Source organism: Peromyscus maniculatus, chromosome 1 (genome assembly GCF_049852395.1).
Source record: "Peromyscus maniculatus bairdii isolate BWxNUB_F1_BW_parent chromosome 1, HU_Pman_BW_mat_3.1, whole genome shotgun sequence".
NCBI classification, from domain to species: domain Eukaryota; kingdom Metazoa; phylum Chordata; class Mammalia; order Rodentia; family Cricetidae; genus Peromyscus; species Peromyscus maniculatus.
Window position 1 is genome coordinate 49,889,311 of NC_134852.1, and position 22,326 is coordinate 49,911,636.

The 22,326-nt window shown below is 48.7% G+C and overlaps 1 protein-coding gene across 3 annotated transcripts in view; it reads right to left on the reverse strand.

Moving 5' to 3' along the window:
- Positions 1–22,326, reverse strand: part of Rhpn2 (rhophilin Rho GTPase binding protein 2) — a 55,191-nt gene that overhangs the window by 27,217 nt on the left and 5,648 nt on the right. For 2 of the 3 annotated variants that reach the window (XM_006985009.4, XM_016003560.3), the window contains exons 2-3: positions 10,872–10,987; positions 3,528–3,656 (exon numbers count right to left, since the gene is read on the reverse strand). In XM_006985009.4, coding sequence (XP_006985071.1) covers positions 3,528–3,656; positions 10,872–10,987 — 245 coding nt within the window. Of the gene's footprint in view, positions 1–3,527; positions 3,657–10,871; positions 10,988–11,979; positions 12,021–22,326 lie in introns of those variants that run through there. The other variant, XM_076577702.1, reaches the window with a different exon arrangement.

Genomic DNA, 22,326 nt, shown 5'->3' on the forward strand with positions numbered 1-22,326 from the left:
TATAGGAACACAAAGGGTACATGAACAGCCCAGCCCAGCCCCTCAACACCCACGGCCTCGCCACCCACAGCCAGCTCAGGTCCCTGACTCCCATCCTCTAGGTCAGCATCCTTCCTTCTGTTTGAAGAAATCAACCACCAGCATCCTAAGATGCTGGATATGACAGCCTAACTCACCAGGCCCCTACTGTGGTGATATATTGTGTGCCCTAATAAAATATGCCTGAGGATCAGAAAACAGAACAAGCCATTAGATTATACATAGAGGCCAGGCAGTGGTGGCACACACCTTTAATCCTAGCCCTTGGGAGGCAGAGATCCAGATCTCTGTGAGTTCAAAGCCACCCTCGACTATATGAGACTGATTCAATCTAGGAGAGAAACAGAGCCAGGCACACACCTTTAATTCCAGTACTTGGGAAGCACAGATGCCTTTAATGGCTGGATGGAGAAAGGTACATAAGAAGAGGAGACAGGAGACAGAAGCCTTTTTGGCTGAAGAAGGTCATAGAGGCCTATTGGCTGAGACCTTTTCAGGCTGAGGGGTCCTAGAGGTGAGACGTGGCAATGGCTTGTTCCTTTGCCTCTCCGATCTTTCCGCATTTACCCCAGTATCTGGTTCCGGGTCTTTTCTAAGGCCATTTAGGAATCCGTGTTACACCCTGCTGCTCTGTCTAATTCATCTCTGTCTCAGCTCTCTACGGGCAACCGTGCTGGGGTTAACATAGGGCTGCCCGAGTGCACGAGGCTCAGGTCTGGGGTTAACATAGGGCTGCCATTAGATTAACATTAGAGCCTGCACGAGGCTCGGGTCTGGGGTTAACACAGGGCTGCCCGAGTGCACGAGGCTCAGGTCTGGGGTTAACATAGGGCTGCCATTAGATTAACATTAGAGCCTGCACGAGGCTCGGGTCTGGGGTTAACACAGGGCTGCCCGAGTGCACGAGGCTCAGGTCTGGGGTTAACATAGGGCTGCCCGAGTGCACGAGGCTCAGGTCTGGGGTTAACACAGGGCTGCCCAGGTGCACGAGGCTCAGGTCTGGGGTTCCCCCTGCTCCACTCATGCATTCTGCCACCCTGGACCTCCCTCTAACTGCCACCTCCCTCTTCTACTCATCACCACAGCATGTCCGTCCTGCCCCCAACATCTCCCATGACAGAACCTGGGGCTCTCAGAGCTCTCTTTTTTTTAGGGGCGTGTCATACCGTGTTTCTTATTGCACAGACCCCCAAAGGCCACTTTGTCACCCACAGTTTGACCTGTGAATGCTCCCTGGACCTACATTCCTAAGGGCAGGGCCAGAAGGAAGTGTTGTGTTTTGCAAATAGGGATTTAGCTCTTTGACCTGTAACAAGAGACCTCCATGGGCTGCTGAGCCTGACCCAGAGAGGAGGCCAGGAATGCTGGGCAGGGTTGAGTGGACCGCGGCTGAAAGCTGAAACTGCCTTGGTGGTACAATGGTGCTAAAGGCACGTGAGACCCAGTCCAGGCATGTGGCCTCCGCAGAAGACTGAACCCTGGTGGAAGCTGCTAAGGCTGGGTCTTGCTGTCTGAGGCCCCAGGCCTCCTGCGCTCACCTCATGCAGGGCAGCTACTGCCCAGTGAGAAGAGGAACCACAGATATGCTGAAAACTCAAACTAGGCTACCTCCACCCCAGGGGGGCACTAACAAGACTTTCTGTGGCCTGGGCCTCTCTCGGAGTTTCCTCATTTGCACACTGAGATCATGTCTTCTCTGCCTGCCTCACAGAAGTGTTGAAAGATCTAAGGTGCTAAGAGACGACTCTTTTGGAAAACATGCAAGGTGTTGCCTGGAATCCTCATGTCCCTCTGCTTTTTCTAGTGACAAAGGAAATTAACTGAAGCCACTGTGAGGAGTGGCCACATGGGGCTGCAAGTGCCTCTCTTTGTAGGAAGAACACCCCTGATCTTCAACACAGCAAGCGGGAGCCCAGACTGCTACCACCCTGCCTGGAATGCTGAGCCTCTTAGCCCTTATGCACAGAACACCAGATCCTAACCTCAGAGCACAGGCTCAGAGAATCTCGCCCAGGGGGTGGGGGTGGGGAGTTGTTGTTATTTGTTCTCACTGGGCTTTTGAAACTGCACTAGGAGTCCACAGGTAAGCCAGACACAGGTGTCATAGGCCAAATAACCAGCAGGGTTCCGGGCACGAATGCTTGTCTCCACCTTTGAGAAACACCCCAGGTGACATACAAGGATCAGTATTAGGAAATGCGCATTCCAAGGTGACTCAAAATTCTCTAGTGTCTTCATTCTGTTAATCCAGGAAACTATCTCTGGTTTCCACTCAGACTCACCCACTTCTTGAGAAGGCTCAGCTTCCCCACGCAAAAGGCATGGAAACTACTTCCTTGGGACATTTTGGTTGTTTTGTTTTGTTGTGATACTTAGGAATGGGCCTTGGGCAAGCTAAGCAAACACTCTACCAACTGAACCACTTGGTCCCTCTCTAAAGATTCTAGGCAGGGGCTCTACCACTGAGCCACACCCCAGCCCCTCACTGGGGCATTCTAGGCAGGGGCTCTACCACTGAGCCACACCCCAGCCCCTCACTGGGGGATTCTAGGCAGGTGCTCTACCACTGAGCCACACCCCAGCCCCTCACTGGGAGGTTCTAGGCAGGGGCTCTACCACTGAGCCACACCCCAGCCCCTCACTGGGGCATTCTAGGCAGGGGCTCTACCACTGAGCCACACCCCAGCCCCTCACTGGGGGATTCTAGGCAGGTGCTCTACCACTAAGTCACACCCCAGCCCCTCACTGGGGGATTAGAGATTCTAGGCAGGGGCTCTACCACTGAGCCACACCCCAGCCCCTCACTGGGGGATTCTAGGCAGGGGCTCTACCACTGAGCCACACCCCAGCCCCTCACTGGGGGATTCTAGGCAGGGGCTCTACCACTGAGCCACGCCCCAGCCCCTCACTGGGAGATTCCAGGCAGGTACTCTACCACTGAACTACATGTCCTGACCATTTCATTTTTACTTTGACACAGTATCTTGCTATGTAGCATGAGCTAGCCTCAAACTCATGATCCTCCTGTCTCAGCTTACTGAATAGTTGGGATTATCACCCAAGCTACCAGACCACACTGATTATTTCTTCTTAAACATGGGTATCTCTCCACACCATCCTCACAGCGAGCAGAGAAACAAACTCTGAGCATTTCTGAGTGCTTCACCTCAAATGCTCCCTGAGGAAAGGGTTTGAATCTCAGCATTCATTTCTCAAATATTTAACAGGGTCTTTTTCTAAAGGATCCCCACTGTACCATCTTCTATGGGAATTTGGATGGGTTCTCCACTTTTCAGAGTAAAATATGTCCATCAAAGCAGTTTATGCTTTTTGGCATAATCCACCTTCCAGTTCTTTCCCTACAAACCTCACAGGTTCATCCCTTTCACCCCAGTGGCGCTGCCCGGTCCACTACCCTAGCATCTTTTAGTATCCTGGATGCAGACACACTCTGCAGCCCAGAGCATTTGGAAAGCCTGCTCACTCACTCGGTGCCCTGGTACACTCCCACGGAGATGTTCAGTCCCTCCAGCTCCTCCTTCAGCATCTGCAGGTCTGAGTTGACGAAGCTCAGCTCCAGGCGGACCTGTTCCCGAACCTTCTGGTTTGTGGCCACTCTGTTGAGCGACAGAGACGTGGAAGAAGGGGAAGAGAGAGAAGACTCAGCCGGTGACCTTACTGAGCCATTCCCACAAGGAATCTCGGGGGGGGGGGGGGGGGGATGGCTATTAGACGCAATCAGATGAGCTACCCCAGAGACCCTGAGCTATCCTGACCACACCAGCCAACGGTCAGGCCTGGGGTGTGGCTAGCAACACTGAAGCTGCTGGGCATGAATCCTGAGAAAGTCTTGAAAGGAATTAGCCTTGAAAAGACCAAAACCCAACCCAAACAAAAACCTCCTCTTGTCACCCAAGAACAGGTCACAAATTATCTCCTTAACACGTGGGAGGCAGAGACAGGAGGACTGAGAGTTTGGGGCCAGCCTGGGCTACCAAGAGCGACTGTCTCACCGAAAAACCAATCAAAACAAAACTTTGACTATGAATCTGACCACGCACAAGGCTGGCGAGTCAGTCAGTGGTTAAGTGGGTGCCGCTCTTGCAGAGGACCCAAGTTGTATTCCCAGCACTCACGTCAGGTGGCTGACAGCTGTCTGTCACCTCAGCTCCAGGAGGATCTGACACCTCTGGCTTCCTCAAGCACCAGCACTCATGTACTCATGTGTACACACACACACACACACACACACACACACACACACACACCAGCTTGAGAGGCAAAGGCAGGTAGCTCTCTGTGAGTACAAGGCCAAAACCAAAGATAGATAGATAGATAGATAGATAGACAGACAGACAGACAGACAGACAGACAGATGATAGACAGACAGATATACCTTTCAAAAAGGGAGACTATACAGAACCTGACAAAGAGCACCTATGTATGAAAGCTGGTAGCTACCATCATGTTTACTGGTGAAAGACTGATCACTTTCCTCTTCTGAACAAAGCAATGAGACCACTCTTACGTTCACCTTTCTCTTCCTTGCTAGGGATGGACCCAGGGCTTTGTACACACAAGGCAAGTTCTGTATCACTGAGGCACACTCCCAACCCATACTTTTGGTTTTTGGTTTTTCAAGACAGGGTTTCTCTGTGTAGCCCTGGCTGCTCTGGAACGTGCTCTGTAGACCAGGCTGGCCTTAAACTCAGAGATCTACCTGCCTCTGCCTCCTGAGTGCTGGGGTTAAAGGCATATGTCACCACCACTCAGCTCCAACCCACACTTTTACCACTCCCTGTTGTGGAATATTCCTTTACACTGTCTGAAAATGTCACTGCGGTTGATTTAATAAAAAAGCTAAATGACTGATAGCTAGGCAGGAGGTATAGCAATGACTTCTGGACAGAGAGAGTTCTGTGAGAAGAAAGGCAGAGTCACCAGTGGATGGACACAGAGGGAACAGACCTGCAGGAGGAGAGGTAAAAGCCACAAGCCACATGGCAACATATAGATGAATAAAAATGGGTTAATTTAAGTTATAAGAGCTAGTGGGACAAGCTTAGGCTGTAGGCTGAGCTTTCCTAATTAGCAAGAAGTCTCTGTGTTGTTATTTGGGAGCTGGTGAGATGATATAATAAGACTCATTACAACTCCCTGGCCTCCTTCCCTCCCTCCTTCCCTCGCTCCTTCCCTCCCTCCCTCCCTCCTTCCCTCCCTCATCATCCCAAGGGCTGAAAGGACAGGCTGAACCACCAAGCCCAGCTGAATTAACAACCCCAGTGGTAGAGTACTCCAGCATGAGTAAGGCACTCATCCCTAGCACAGAAAGAAAGAGGTGGGGAGTGATTAACTGAGAAGGGGACCCTAAAGTTTATATGGAGCTGCAGATAACCGAAAAGAGCCAAAACGATTTTGAGAAAGTAAAGCAAAGTTGGAAGATGTGTGCTATCTGATTTTAAAAGTCACTACAGTCAGGCATGGTGGCGCACGCCTTTATTCCCAGCACTTGGGAGGCAAAGGCAGATGGATCTCTGAGTTCGAGGTCACTACAAAGCCCAGAGCAAATTGGTACGGCATGGTACCGATTAACATGCACCTGTGCATTTATGGTCAACAGATTTTGATAAAAATGCTAGGACAGCTGGGGTGTAGGGTGGGGTCAGACATTTAGTAAATGAATGAAGCAATTAGATTTTCATTAGATGCTGGCAGCCAGGAGGGGTCCTGGGCTTGGAGGGCTCTTTGACCTTTGGATACAAAGATGACTCAGAAATCAGTCCTAAGGTTTGAGCTGTCTCTAGAACAGGTGAGGTTTCTCATCACCTCACTGGTGGAAGAAGCATTCTCAAATACAGTACACCTAGGCAAGACGGCGGATGTTCCCAGCTATCTCTGGGCCCGGCTAGAGGATGGACAAATCTAGAACCATCTGGTCCTGGTCAGGGAGCAAGGATGGCGGCTTGGGTTCCTGGGTTCCTGTGCTCCATACCCAGGCTGCTTTTCTGAATGAAAACAAACGGCTTCTATGGATCTCCTCAGAGGAAGACGGCCTTTTTACATCAGTGACCCATTTGTGCTGTGTGGCCTGGCGACTGAGCCCAAGTCTGAGAGGCATCAAGCAAAGAGTGTTTCGGCCCTTTCCTGTCCAGAAAAAAAACATCACCACCATGACTCCATGACCTGTGTCACAAGGAGAAGAAGAATCAGCTCCCTCGGGTTTTCATGAAAGAGCATGTGCATGCCATAAGAACCATTCAGAATAAGAAGACCCCACAATTAATGTTCTCGGAGAAGTTGAGCCACGAGCATAAATAGGGGCGGCCAGGCCACAACCAAATACTTCCTCCAACTACCCAACACACACCGCATGCTTTCCTGCACCTTGGAGCCTCTGGGGTCTTTTTTTTTCTTTTGAGACAAGGTCTCATGTATCCCAGCCTAGCCTTACACGTGCCTTGTCTACCACGCAAAGTTCCCATGTGACCATGGCTCTTCTGCCTCAAGTTCCAAGGATTACTTTGATTTGGGTAAGAAGTATTCCCAAAGGCTGACGTGCTGAAGGCTTGTTCTTCAAGCCATGCTCAGAAATGGGGATTTGAAGACGTGCTGGATCACGAGGGTCTCTGACTTCATCAGTGTGGACCCACTGATGGGGTCATAATGGGATGGCATTGTGGGGCAGTGGTTAGAGGAAGGTCATTAGGTGCATGCCTTTGAAAGATCCTATCTTTTCCCTCTCCCCCAGTCACTCTGCTACTCAGCTGCCATGGTAGATATGCACCTGACACAGGATAGTTAGTCACCCTTTCCTTGGGCCCAGGGTTAATGGATCCAGTTGACCATGGACTGGAAACTACCATGAGCTAACTAAATCCAGCCTCTCTTTTGTGATTGTTTTGTTGTTTTGTTTTTTGTTCTTCAAGACAAGGTTTCTCTGTATAGCCCTGGCTGTCCTAGGACTTGCTCTGTAGACCAGGCTGGCCTTGAACTCACAGAGATCTGCCTGCCTGGTGCTGGGATTAAAGTCATGCACCACCGCCACCTGGCTAAATGCAGCCTATTTGAGGTTGGTTTTTGTTTTTGTTTTTGAGACATATGTCACAACAATGAAAAGTCCAATGCAAAAATAAATGGGAACTTCACATTCTGGCCCATGTGTCTCTGTTTGCCTCCGTGTGGTGCTGGGGGTGGCATATGGTGCTCTGTAATTGAACCACATCGGCTCTTCATTTCCAGCTTAATTTCATTTTCTTTCAAACCTTTTAGTAAAACTGTCCCTCTGAGAACAGGCTCCACCCTGACTCCCATCTCCCACATGCTTTGGAGACCATACTGGGACAGTGTAACCGACTCTGGCAAGCTGACTTTACTCTGCCAGTTTGTCCTGCCAAAACTGTTCCCACCTCCCACTGTGCCAGGGATTCAAGCGTGGTGGCAGTGGGTGGGGTGTTACCACCCTGTGCCCCATATGACCCTTGGCTAAGGCATCAGATATGTCCCCAGTGTGGGAAAAAGTCAGGTCTAGGATCAGGCATCAGACTGAAGGCCAAGGGGACTCAGGCATCCCCCTGCACAGCTGCTGGACCCCTAGGAACGGATGTGAGCAGTCATTAACCTCACTACAGCCAGGGCCACCCCAGCCTGACCCTGGGGCCTGGCCATCACAAGGTGAACTGAAGGCTTGTGACTCACTCGCTTGGTTGTCAGTGCGTTATTTTTTTCTGCCCTTAAGTGGTTGCCAATATTTAAAAGTTCATAATCCGAAGATTTTAAAACCCTAACATGGTGGTACATGCCTAAAATCCTGCACCTAGGAGGCAGAGGCAGGCGAACCTTGAGATTCAGGCCAGCCAGGGCTACAAAGTGAGACTTCTTTCTCCACAAAAACAAAAAACAGACTGGGGCTGCATCTCAGTGGGCAGAGTGCTTGCTCATACATGAAACCTGTGTGTGATAGCAAACACCTGCAATCCCAGCCCTCGGGAGGCAGAGGCAGGAGGATCATCACAACTTCAAGGTCCAGCATAGGCTACATAGTGATTTTCAGGCCAGCCAAGGCTACATAGTGAGACCTTGTCTTAAGAAAGAAAGAGAGAGAGAGGGAGGGAGGGAGGGAGGGAGGAAGGAAGGAAGGAAGGAAGGAAGGAAGGAAGGAAGGAAGGAAGGAAGGAAGGAAGGAAGAAAAAGAGAGAAAGAAAGAAAAGGCCTGGATGTTGTGATGCATGTCAGCAATAGCATCACTAAGGAGGCTGAGAGAGAAGATCCGCCAACTTCCAGGCCAGCCTGGGCTATATGCTGCATACCCTCCCAGCCCACCATTCTCATAGTTCCCAGCATGGAGCCCAGCCCCTTCCCTCACCAGCATGTATACTGACACACAAAGCCTCAGAGTGAGGCTCTCCCCATTCAGTCTGACTAGCAATGGAAGGCCATCTGGAGGTTCAACCAGAATGGTTAAACAGCCTGTTCTCTGACCAAGAACTAGTTAATGAAAACTAAACAATCCAGTAACTTCCTTTAATCTCTCCGTCTCATACATACTATTTGGTACTGCCTCACCTTTCTCAAGGGAGGGACAGGAAGTGGGAGGGCAGAGTACTGCCAATGTCCAGCCTGGAGGGCGCTTCCAAGTGCCGGTAACCTCCCACCAAGCTCCAGGAAGCTCACTGTCTCCTGGCTGACACAGGGAAGGGGAGGACCTAAGGGGACATAAACCTCCCTGCTCACAGCGCCTGCCCAGTCATGGCGGCCTGCGCAGTTAAAGGCTGAGACCCTTGTTTCCAAGCCCGCACTGATTTGGATGTTTCCCCAAAGGCCCTCTTGCCCACACTGTAACTATCCGCATCTAGGAAACTTAGTGGGACACCTAGCAATCTGAGGCTAGGACAGCCAGACCCAAAGTATGACAGTAATTACCTGCTGCTAGTCGTGGCGGCCAGGGACACTGCGGGGCCGGAGTGAGGCTTGGCCTGATGCCCTCCTTGATTTCCGGAAGCTTCGGTGTCAGCTGAGGTCGATTAATAAATACCCCAGGGTTTCCTCTAACAACAATCTCTAAGCGGGGGTGTTGAACTTATCAGTCTCCGGGAGAATCATTTACAACCCTGCCCCGCCCTCCGTCTACCGGCCACACAACTGCTAACCTGACCATCTGACTGAGCCTGGCCTGGGCCTCAGAGAGGCTGTTCTGTTAACAGAGCAAGGCAGACAGAACGGCCTCGTATCTGCTATAAAAACTCCAAAGCAGGGCCGGCCGGCCGGGCGGCTCAGCACATAAAGGTGCTTGCTGCCAAGGCTGACAACACAAGTTCAATCCCCAGGATTTTACACGGTAGGGGGAGGGAACAGACACCACAAAGTCGTACAGTGCACATGGACACATGCCCACACATGCACGAAGAGGTAAAAGCAGGAGAATCAGGAGTTCAAGGTCATCCTTAACTGCATAGCAAGTTTTAAGCCAGCCTAGACTACAAGAGACCCTGCCAAACCAAAGAACTGCCCTGTAGCCTCTAGGGGGATGCAGGGGCGGGGGGCTGGGATGGGTTGGCAGGTAAAAGCACCTGCCTCGCAGTACTAATGACTTGGGTTTGCCACATGCTCCAAGAGCCAGCCTCAACAAGCTGCCAGCGGGAGCCAATACCCAGAGCTGTCCTCTGTAGGAGGAGACTGCACTTTCATAAACAAAAGCGAGTGGCACACTGCACTTCAGGGGTGGGGAGGATTTACAGCCGTCTAGACAAAGGTACAGCTTTGGTGAATTCTGCTTGATAAGTAACTATTTTATCCCCACGGCACAGCAGTGAATACCCAGCACCACCCGCTCTGCCTCTCTCATTAACTCAATCCTTTTTTCCTAGACAGGGTTTTGCTACTTTGCCCAGGTGTCTCCAACTCTGGGGTTCAAGCAATACTCCTGCCTCAGCCTGCCCTCAAGTAGCTGAAACCACAGGTATGTGCCACCATGTCCTCCTTACGACTCCTTTCATTAGAAAGGTAGACACTGGTAATATAAATGTGCCATGCTTTCCTTTCTGTTCTCCAGTCAACACACGTTGACCAAGCAGTGGCTCTCTCTACCAGGTGTCACTCTAGGCAGTGGAGAAAGGAGTCACATCCGGAAAAGATGCTAACACAGTAACTGGACTTCCGAACAAGATGGCTAGGCTGGGGGCTGGAGAGACGCTCATCAGTTAAGAGCACTGTCTGCTCTTGCCGAGGATCCAGGTTCGGTTCCCAGCACTGCAATGGCAGCTCACAGCCATCTGCCACTCCAGTTCCAGGGGATCTGCAATGACCTCTCTGGCCTCCATGGGCACCAGGTTTCGCATGGTGTACACACATGAAGGCAAACACTCATACACATAAAATTAAAGTAAACAAATCTTAAGTATATACATATAAATGTACGTACACACACACACACACACACACACACACACACACACACACACACACACGGCTGTAATCCCACTGTCTGTCACCATTCTCCACAAACACAGGGTGGATAAAACGTCTCTGTCTTTTTTTTTTTTTTTTTTTTTTTTTTTTGGTTTTTCAAGACAGGGTTTCTCTGTGTGTGTAGTTTTGGTGCCTCTCCTGGATCTCACTCTGTAGACCAGGCTGTCCTCAAACTCACAGAGATCCGCCTGGCTCTGCCTCCTGAGTGCCACCTGGCTAAAGCATCTCTGTCTTTAACATGACAAAGATTTAGGCAAGAAAAGGACCTGTCTAGATGCCCCCAGATGAGAAGGAATCTCAAAGCTGAAAAGCAAGATCCCAGCTGTATGTCCATCAAACAGGTCCTCAGGAGAGCCAGAGGTACCCACTTCAGAAGGTTCTCAGCTCCTGTCCGCATCCGCACAGCCTTCAGGATCTGCTGGTTCAGGGCAGCTCTTTGATTCTGCAGCTTGCTCCGTCCAGTTTGCGCAAGGGGATTACAGCCCTGATGGGAAAATAAGAGACACCCCTCAGAGGTCAGTCACACCCAAAATGATGGCATTCTGTAGAACAGAAAAAAAAAAAAGTTTAACCAGTCCATAAAGTCTCACCAGCACGACTGCTCAAACATGAGCTGAACAAGGGAGACACCAATGGACATGCTGAAGTCAACAGGGAAAAGCTCATGAGGTCTCAACCCTACACAAGGAACCACAGAGCACTGAGGAAAGCTGGGAGTCGGAGGGCTGGATCTCTCCAATTGGGAGCACACCACTTTGTGTTTAGAGTACCAAAGGGTCAGCCCTGAAAACCTATAAACGTAACATTATACGAACAGGTTATATTGAGGAATATACATGTGTATACATACACATATATGCACGCAATGGCAATTAGTGAAAAAGTGACCATGAATTTGAAGGAGAGTAGGAAGGAGCAGGGAAGGGTTTAGAGGAAAGAAATGGAGTGGAGAAATGTGGCAAATATAATCTCAAAATTTTTTTATGACAATATAGAAAATATACAAAATAAGAAAAGGCATAAAAATCCAAAATTCATGATAACACAGCCCCCAAATAAACACTTTGTGGCTGGACACACCTATAATCCCAGCACTTGTGAGGCCGAGGCAGGCTGATCTCTGAGTTTGAGGCCAGCCTGGGCTACAAAGTGAGTTCTACCATGGCCAGGGCTACACAGAGAAACCCTGTCTCAAAAAATAAAAACAATCCAACAAACAAAACTGACCAGGATGCTATGCATAACATAAAGGCAGGAAAGATTACACTGTATCTGAGACTGCTGAGAAATGAGATTTTAAGTTGCTCTTCCCACAAAACAACAACAACAAAAAACAAATAGTAACTGTACATAGTTACATTTGTGTAAGTATTTCCCAATCAGATGTATCTGATAGCATCAAGTTACAGAACTGAAACACACACAATGTAATAGTTTTCGAAGTCTACACCTTTGGCCAGTCATGGAGGAACATACCTGTAATCTTAGTACAGCTGGGGCAGGAGGATTGTGAATCTAGAACCTGGGTATCACAGTAAAACCTGTCAGCAAAATAAAACTAAAGCACCATCCACCCAACCACTTAAAGCGTTCAGGACCCGGAGCCAACCCTCCAACAGGGAGTGCATGCTTAGCTTGTTCAAGGCCCTGGTTCAGTGCCCAGCTGAATAAATAAAAGAAGCAGTCAGTGTTTTTTGTTTGCTTTTTTAAACCTCTGCCCCCACAATACATGGCCATCACCTATTTCTGATTTTGGAGCATTCTAGTATCTCAAAAGGAAACTGAGCATCCACTAGTACCATTCCTCATCCTTGAGCTGTGCCAGCTCTGTCTTTTGGCCTATACAGACTTGCTCATTCTGGATATTTCACATAAAGAGAATTATTCAATATACAGCCTTCTGTGTCTGTCTTCTTTCACATAGTGCACTGTTCTCTCTCTCTCTCTCTCTCTCTCTCTCTCTCTGTGTGTGTGTGTGTGTGTGTGGTGTGTGTGGTGTGTGGTGTGTGTGCTAGTGGAGGCCAATGGACAACCTCAGGTGTCATTTCTCAGATGCCATCCACCTCTGTGTTGATACAGTCTCTCACTGGCCTGGACCTCTCCTCGTAGGCTAGACTGGCTGGTCAGAGGCAGGGGCTCCTCCATTTCCGCCTCAGCAATGGTCACAAGTGCGCATCCTGTCTGGCTTGTTTTCCTCCATGTGGGTTCTGGGGATGGAACTCGAGCCCTCCAAGCACTGTGCCAACTAGCTTTCTCTTCTCCTCCCACAACCCCACTATATCTTGTTTCATTGTTGTTTGAGAAGGTCTTATCGTATAGCCCAGGCTAGCCTTATCTGTGGTCCCCTACCTCAGTTTCCTACAGTCTGGGCTTACAGCCTAGTGCCAGCACACCTGGCTAGCATGTCGTTTTCAGAGTCCGCCCAGATCACGGCCTGCCCCAGTCCGCTCTTCCATCGTTAGATAAGCACACAACGTTTGCTCTGTTTAACCATTCACCAGCGGCTGGACACTTGAGGTGTTCTCGCTGTTTGCCAGCACAGTAAGGCTAGAGGCCTGGGACAGTGTCCACACCTAAAATCTCAGTATTTGGGACGTGAGAACAGGAGATCAGGAATTCAAAGACAGTCTTAGCAACAAGTTCAAGACCAGCCTGGGCTACAAGAGACCCTGAACTGGAAAAAAAAATTTTTTTTTTAATTAAAAAAAAAAAAAAAACTTTAAAAACTTTTCTCAAGGAAAGTAACTCATTCCTGACCCTTTAGTCCAAAGGCCACTGACCAGAGGGCCCCCTGAGCAGGTTGGAGTGTAGATAACACACCTTTCTCTCCCCAGGGTTCACACAATGTGTGTGTGCATAATTCCAACACTCAGGACAAGCAGATCTCTGTGAGTTCAAGGCTATCCTGGTCTACAAATTGAGTTCCAGAACAGTCAGGGCTGTTATACAGAGAAACCTTGTCTTAAAAACAAAAAACCAAAAAGAACAACTAAAATCTCATTTCCTATACAAGACAAGCTGTTCTTTGAACAAGCATTGCTGATTATATATATATGTCATGTGGTTAATTCTATGTTTAACCATTTGAGAAACTATCAGATAATTTGTCCATTTCTATTTTAAATTCCCATTAGCAAGTATTCTACAACTGAGCCATGCTCTCAGCTCCTCACTGGTAGATTGCAGCAAGTTCTCTACCACTGGGCCACACCCCCAGCTCTTCACTGGCAGACTCAGGCAGGTACTCCATTACTGAGCTACAGCCTCAGACCTACTATTGTTTTTTTTTATAACGACAGCCATCTGTCTTAGTTAGGTTTCTATTGCTGTGATAAAACACCATGACCAAAAGCTAATGTTTTATTTCATCTTATACTCCGTCATCACTCCCTGAGTCAGGGCAGGAACTCAAAGCCAGGAGCTGGAAGCAGAAACGGAAGCAGAAGCCAGACTGCTGCTTGCTGGTTTGCTCCGTCTGCCTTCTTATACCACCCAGGACCACCAGTCCAGGGGTGGCACCACTCACAGTGGACGGGGCCTCCCACGGCAATCATTAATCAAGACAACACCCCCACTGACTTGCCCACAAGCCAGTCTTACGTTGGCATTTTCTCTTCCCTGATACGTCTAGGTTTTTTATCACACTGACGTCAAACTAGCCAGCACGCCATCCTGGTGTGTGTGGTATGTCATCATGATTCAACGTTTTCATTGGCTTGGGTCAGGAGTATGACTCAATGACAGCAGGCTGGCCTAGCATGTGCAAGGCCCAGTACTGCCCACCTCTCCTGCATAAAATAAAATAAAACCACTCTGGTCATTGCAGAGGCTACGGCTAGAGACCTTAGACCCTGACTAAGCCTGTAAGAATTCTTGCCCTGTGTCATTTCCTTGCTTGGTCCTGGGATATGGAAATCGGCCCAGAAAGGGTTGAGTCTTTTTCGTGGGTCTGTAGTCATTTGTACACCTTTTCTGGGAAATTACTGACTGAAAACCTTTGCCCATTTTGAAACTAGGTTATCTTATTTGTCAGGTTCAACGCAGCTTTTTGTTTTTTCTTAATGTGTTTTCTGTTTGTTCGTTTGTTTGTTTTAAGGCAGGGTCTCTCTATACAACCTAGGTCAGCTTCCAATTTACAGTGATTCTCCTGCCTCAGCTGTCTGAGATTGAGATTATAGGTGTACACTGTCATACCTAGCTTCCAAAGTGTTATTAGTATGATCAGTGGGAGGTCACACTTGTCATGGCATATGTAAAGATCAGAGACAACTTGTGGGAGTCAGTTCTCTTTCTGCCCCTTGTGCAGGTCCTGGGAATCAATCGCAGGTTGCCAACCATGACAATAATCACCTTGTTTGTGTTGAGCCTTCTCATCTGCCCCCAAAATATTATTTTTCATCTTTGCAAAACTAGAAACTCAGTCTCCAGGACTCAAGCCTTCTTAGGAGAACACGTGTTATGTGCTGATGATCATTTGGACTTCTCTATCGGTGCCTGCTCGCGTTCTCTGCCTATGATTTCCTGAGGTATTTGTTTCTTTCCTTTTTCTTCCTGCAGTGCAGGCAACTGAACCCACTAGACAAGTGCTCTACCCCTGGGGTACATCCCCCAGCCCTCCTAGGGTCTTCGGATTTTCGTGTGTCAAGTTTCAGATCATTTAAACCTAATGGTGCCCTCCCTAGCTCAGACAGGCGGGGTCTAAGCAAGGACCACATTCCTTGGTGAGGCTTATCTGTAGGACCAGCGGCTACTCCCTGGGAGTGTCCTGGTAGGCAGTGTTCTCAGACGGGCTCTGCCCCTGCCAACTCAGGAACCTCACACCTAACAACCTCAACCACCTCCTCCCTTACCCCCACCCCGAACACTCATGGCCTGGACCCCTAGGAGGGAGAGGCAAGTTATCTACAGCCCAGCCTGCTCAGGGGCCCCACAATCTGGCCTTTGGACCAGAGAAGTGAGTTCCCTTCCTTCCTCAGGAATCTTATGCTCTCTTCCTTCCCAGAAGGAAACCATCATCCCTCCAGCACAAAATTCCACCCTTCCACCCCACCCAGTTTTCGGTCCCATAGCACTTCCCTCCATATTCAAATGCTTACATGACATTTGCACTGGTGGCCGAGTGGAAAGCATGGCTGCCTTCTAAACTGTGCAGACATTGGAACGGATCGTGAGGCGAGCATCTTTTAATTTAGACCATTAACCTCTGATTTTTAAACTTGAAGTGAGGAAACTTGCCAGCACTCAAAGTCTGAAGCAGGAGGATTGGGTGTTCAAGGCCAGTCTGAACTACATAGTGAGTTTGAAGCCAGCCTTTACTAGATGGGGAGACCAAGGCTAGAGAGATGGCTCACCAGTTGAGACTTTGTACTGCTCTTGTAGAGGAGGACCAGGACCAGCACCCACACCAGACGCTCACATCTGCTCCAAGGGATCCAACACCTCTGGCCTCTGCGGGCATCTCAGCTTACTTGTACACACACACACACACACACACACACACACACACACACACACACACACACACACTATTTTTACATCTTAAAGGGGGGAGCTGGGATATGTCTTAGTTGGTGCAGCGCTTTTCTAGCATGCATGAAGTCCTGTGTGTGCACACCTGCAATCCCAGCACTGAAGGAGAAGGCAGGATGATCAGAACTTCCGGGCCAGCCTAGGGTACATGAGATCCTTTCTAGGAGCACAGAGGTGTCTTTCTTTTTCCCCAGAAACTATTAAATTGTTTTCAGATTTTATTTATTTTTATTTTATGTATGTGAGTGTTGGCCTGCATTTGTGTCTGTGCACAAGTGTTCGATGCCTGTGAAGAACAGAAGAGGGTGTCAGACCCCCTAGAACCGGAGTTCCTTGCAGTCATGGGCTGGACTACCTCGCGAATGCTGGGACCTGGGTCCGCTGCCAGAGCAGCAAGTGCTCCTAACTGTTAAGCCATTTCTCCAGCCATTAAAAAAGTTTTTACCGTTAAGTTGATTTAATAGTAAAGGGCTGAAAATCACCATGGAGGGCTGGTCCAACTTGCCTCAGAATGCTACCACTCACCAGCGCCATTTTACAGACACTTTACATATGAAGTCCTTCTTGAAGCTCAGATAAGCATCCATCCCAGCTCATGAATGAGAACTTTTTCCTCTTCCTATACCTTACCTACCTTCTAGAATCCCTGCCCTACGCAGCCCACAGACTTAGGGTCCAGTTGCTAGATAAGGCATAGGAATGCAGGGGATTAGGCCACACTGAGTCACTGGACTCAACACTTCATTACTTCTTACTGACAGGTAGGAATGCTGGGCGCTGCTGAACTGACAAAAAACACCCATCCCGCTGCTTGCAAAGTTACCAGAGAAGTACATTTAGGCAAGACCTCCAGAAAGAAGCCCTGGAACCATAAGGGGCTGAGCCACCCAGCAGCCCCTGCTGAGTGTTGGTGAGTTGCTGTGGATATCCTGAGAGAACCCACTACACATTTCTCATCTCTGGTCCTATCTTGTGTGTGCATATGCATGTGTGCCTGCAAGTGTATGTGTGTGTGTGTGGTGGTGGTGGTGGTCATGGGACTTGAATCCAGGGCCTCACGCATGCCACACAAGTAGTCTGCCACTGACCTCACCCAGACCTAAAATTTGGTCATGTTAGCGAGTTTCTTGGGGTTTTTTGTCCATGCTATAGATGAAACCTGGGGCCTCACTAGGTAATCGAGTGTTCTACCATTGAGATCCATCTCCAGCCCTCTGGCCTTGTCTGACTGTCTCTCATCCTGAACAGCTTTCAATCAGCTCGGCGCCTCTTCCATGTCACACCATCATGGTCCAGAACTCAAGCCCAACTGAGTTAACCTGTCAGGCTTTAAGAGTCGCTATTGAAGCCGGGCGGTGGTGGCGCACATCTTTAATCCCAGCTCTCGGGAGGCAGAGACGGGAGGATCTCTGTGAGTTCGAGGCCAGCCTGGTCTACAGAATGAGATCCAGGACAGGTACAAAGCTACACAGAGAAATCCTGTCTGGAAAAACAAAACAAAACAATAAAAAAAAAATTAATATTGACAGAGTCCTACATACAATGAGTGCCAAGTAGGTGATTCAACTCTGTAATCCCAGTACTTGGAAGGTTGAGGAAAGATGTGTTCAAAGCCAGCCTGAGCTACATAACAGGGCTTCATTTAAAAGATAAAATAAAAAATAAACCACAAACAGATTTTCAAGGAAGTAAGTGTCCTATGCAGGCCCATTTAGTTCCCTCAAAAAATTAGGTTTGGACATTTCAGTTACTCTTCTTTGTTTGTTTTTGTTTTTCCAGACAGGGTTTCTCTGTGTAATATGTAATAGCCTTAGCTATCCTGGAACTTACCTTGTAGACCAGGTTGGCCTCAAACTCAGAGATCCACCTGCCTCTGCCTCCCAAGTGCTGGGATTAAAGGTGTGTGCCACCACGCCCAGCTCAGTTACTTTTAAAACATGAAGGGGAGTACTTGGAGATATTGTTCAGTGGTTAAGAGGACTTGCTGCTCTTGCAAAAGATCCAAGTTTGGCTCCAGCATGTGCGCGCACGCACACACACACACTGTCAGGTAGCTTAAACCAACTGTAACTCAGGCTCCAGAGGATTCAACGTCCTCTTCTGGCCTCCACTGGCACCTCCCCTCATGGGCACAAACCCACACCCAGACAAGTGCACATACACATAACTGAAAGTAAAAATTCGCCTTAAAAAAAGTGAAAGGGTAGTCAGACAGCTAACACCCCAGAAAAGCAAGTTCTGAGAGAATGTGCAATCTCTCTGCTAGCTTAGGGCCACTTCCCAGGTAGGGGTCAGACCCCTACATGGATGCAGGCACAGCATCCTGGACCCCACGGCTGGGAGGCAGAGGGGAGAGTGAGCAGCTGGAGCCCCTGGCAGCAGCACAGGCTGGACTGGACTTCAGCTGGTCCTTCCTGGCCCTAAGCTCCAGCTGCAGAGCCATGGCAGACTCAGGCAGCTCACTTGCCAGCCATGTGCTTCCTGGCTGAGGGCTGCCGGGCTTCACCTCACACAGTTTGAGGGAACATGCCTCACCTCAAAGCCTGGGATGGTTAGGAAGATACAACCCTGTTTTCCCACCCACTTCCCAAGAGAAAGAACACCATCTGACGCATGCCTGGACACTTGGAAAATCAAGTCCCTGGAACTTAGATTGGATCAGGAAAAGTACAGGAGTGGGAATGTCAGTCAGAGCTTATCAACAAGAGGCCCTCACTGGGTGTGGCTGTGCACATCTACAATCCCTGCACTTCAGAGCGGGGAGATTAAGCTGCAGTAGGAGAATGTTTCCCTAGACATGGAATCTGCTAGAGGGAACAGAGCAGAAGAAAACTTTTTTTTTTTTTTTTTTTGGTTTTTCAAAACAAGGTTTCTCTGTGTAGCCCTGGCTGTTTTGGAACTCACTCTGTAGACCAGGCTGGCCTTGAACTCACAGAGATCTGCATGTCTCTGGGATTAAATGCATGTGCCACCACCATCCAGCAACCAGAAGAAAATTTTAGTGACAGCATTTGGGCCCTTGATCAAGCCAGACCTGAAGCCATTGCTCTGGATTTCTCAGTTACAAGAACCAGTTTGTTACCTTCTGCTACTTTTAAACCAAAGTTTAATTCCCACATTATAAAATATACAAATCTTTTGTTTGTTTGTTTGTTTGTTTGTTTTTTGAGACAGGGTTTCTCTGTGTAGTTTTGCACCTTTCCTGGAATTCCCTCTGTAGCCCAGGCTGACCTCGAACTCACAGATATCCGCCTGCCTCTGCCTCCCGAGTGCTGGGATTAAAGGCATGAGCCACCACCACCCGGCAAAATGCATTTGGACAACATATATGCCTATATTATCACCACTCCACTCAAAATCTACCCAGGCAATCAACACTTGGCTTTCTTTTCAAATTTTTTAAATTACATTTCATTATATGTGTGTGTGTGTGTGTGTGTGTGTGTGTGTATACACATATATACATATACATATATGTATAATGTGTGTGTGTCTGTGCTCACACGTGAGCGATACCACGTGAATGTGTGCATTCACATATATATACACACATATATATAAGGGTGCACGTGTATCACAGCACTTGTGTGGAGGTCAGAGGACAACTTTGGGGAGTCATGTTCTCCTCTGTCTTGTGGACTCTGGAGAAGCAGCTCATCAGACGTGGCAGTTTTGACAGCTGAACCATCACACAGGCTAACACTTGGATTTTTATCACCTTACATTTCTGTGTGTTCTCAAACTACATAAACAGAACCAATCTCTCTCTTAGTTTGCCCAACAACATGTCTTAAGATTTGCCCATTCACCAGTGTTTGTTCCTTTTTGCTGCTGAGTAAAATTCCACCACAGGATGCCAAGTGTGATGGCACACACCAGTGGTCCCAGCACTCGGGAGGGTGAGGCAGGAGTATCAGGAGCTCAAAGTTAGGCTGGGCTGTTACATAGCAAGACCAGCCTTCATAAGTAATTCAGTAACTACAGTAGAGCTACCTGTAGTGTATTCATCGTTCCCAATGACTCCAACAGGTTGTTCACCTGTAAAACTGGAGACATTTAATTTGGAAGACACAAGTGACTCCAGATAAAGCCCACACATACAGAGGTTCAGGTGACAGACAGGGTTGGCCTGGGACCCCACTAGACCAGAGACCCCAGTGCTGGGCCATACAAGACAGCTGTGTTTCCCCAGCAAGGATATTTTTTCTCTGCCTTTCTGGCTTCTTGCTTGTACAATCCCTCACTCAACCACCAAAATCTGGAAAACAAGAGTTGTTTGTTGCTGATTTTGCCAGAGCTGTCAGTCAGATAGTACGGAAATAGCAAGCCGTACCCTGCAATACACACACAGCTCATTCCGCTTCTCGCCGCCACGCTGGAGGCTGGAGGGAGGGAGCGGAGATTTCCATGCCTAAAATAAACAAATGAACAAACCGTACAGGCCTGTGATCTCCCCGTTTGGGAGGTTAAGGACAGAATATCTTGAGTTTGAGGCCAGCCTGGGCTACACAGCAAGACCTTGATAATACAAAATTAAAACAAATAGCCTCTTGTAGGGCTGGAGAGATGGCTCAATGGTTAAGAGCACTGGTTGCTCTTCCAGAGGACCAGGGTTTGATTCCCAGCACCCACACAGAGGCTCACACAGTCTACAATTCCAGTCCCAGGAGATCCAACACCCACTTCCAGCCTCTGCAGCCTCTACATGCACATGATGCACAGACCTACACGCAGGCAAAACACCCATATTAATAAGTGAAAATAAAGGCTTAAAATATTAAGAACACAAAAAACAAATAGCCCTCTTACCCTCCTAGGATATCTACTAGGTAGAGGCCCAGTTGCCTTCTAACATCCCAATTCATTCTCAGGGGAGTCACTCCCAAAAGAATGGAAGTAGACACCAGAAGAATCAGTCTTTATTAAACTACAGGCTCCTTCCCGTGATCTCCACGGGCCACATCAACATCTACTATATGTCAATCATACAATCACTAAAATGTCCACAAATGAACTGTATTTCCAGAAGTACCCTATGGCCCACTTATTCTAACCAATAAGATTGTTACACCATAGGAACAGTCCTTATCTAGATGGCTGTGGGGTGAGGGTAGGGCTGGTATTTGGGTTTGACCTTGAACCTGTACATTACTGTGATTGCTGTCTTTACGGCAACTTATGGTACTGTGAAATGCAAACAGTGCCAAAGAAAAATAAACCACCTCTGAAGTCATTTGGGTCTCTCTATTCCTTATAAGCAAATGGAAACCTGGGAGTTTTCCAAAGCCTTAGGGGCCGAATGAACCCTCAGCTCTCCGTGAAAGCCAGAACTCCACGGTTCACCACCTTCTCTCTGTCCCTGGCGCTCCACAGACAGCCCTGCTGCCCACGCTGTCCTCCGCACCTGTGGCTGAGATGCACCTGCACTGCCTCTGTTCTTTGTGTCTGAAGACGTCCTACCTGAGCCACAGGAGGAAGTGTTGGTCCAGAGAAAGCTGATGCCCGGCAGCGTCAGGTGGTGTCCTGGCAACTGTCCAAACAGCCCCAGGAAACAAGGGACATTTACAGTGTTATGGCTCATCACACTGACTCTCCTCTGAGTCACCTGAACTCTCTGCCTCTGCCAGGGGACTCCTCTTGGCCACAATCCCACAGCAAGAGGGAAGCCAGCAGGCCCTCTGGACTGTGGCGTGCACCTCTGCAAGCTGGGACCCTTATGAAGGCCACCGTCAGCCTGCATTCTGCCTGGCCTTTAGACCCATATAAATAGTGAAGGACCATGGGACTGGGGAGATGGTTCAGTGGTTAGGAGCACTGACTGTCCTTCCAGAGGATCGGGGTTCAATTCCCAGCACCCACATGGCAGCTCACACTTGTTTTGTAACTCTAATTCTGGGGACTCAACACCTCCCCCCAGACATATCTGCAGGCAAAACACCAATGCACATAAAATAAAAATAAATTAATTTTTTAAAAAAGAGTGAGGGAACCCTTGGCTGTTAGGGGGTTTGTATTTTTTATGTGTATTTCACTTGTCTTTCAGTGCTGGGGACAAGACCCAGGGCCTTGCCCTTGCTAAGTAATTACTCTAGCGCTGAGCAGGTGTGGAATAAGGTCAGCAAATAGAGACACCCCCCCCTCTTTCCTCCCCTCTCCTCATCTGGGAAAAGACAATGGCTCCAAGGCCAGGGGACAATATCATTAGTCCCTAAGACTGGAACCGCTGTTCCCTTTGATCCAGAAAGTCAAGCTGTGGCAAGAGGATCCAAAGTTCAAAGACTGCCTGAGATACAG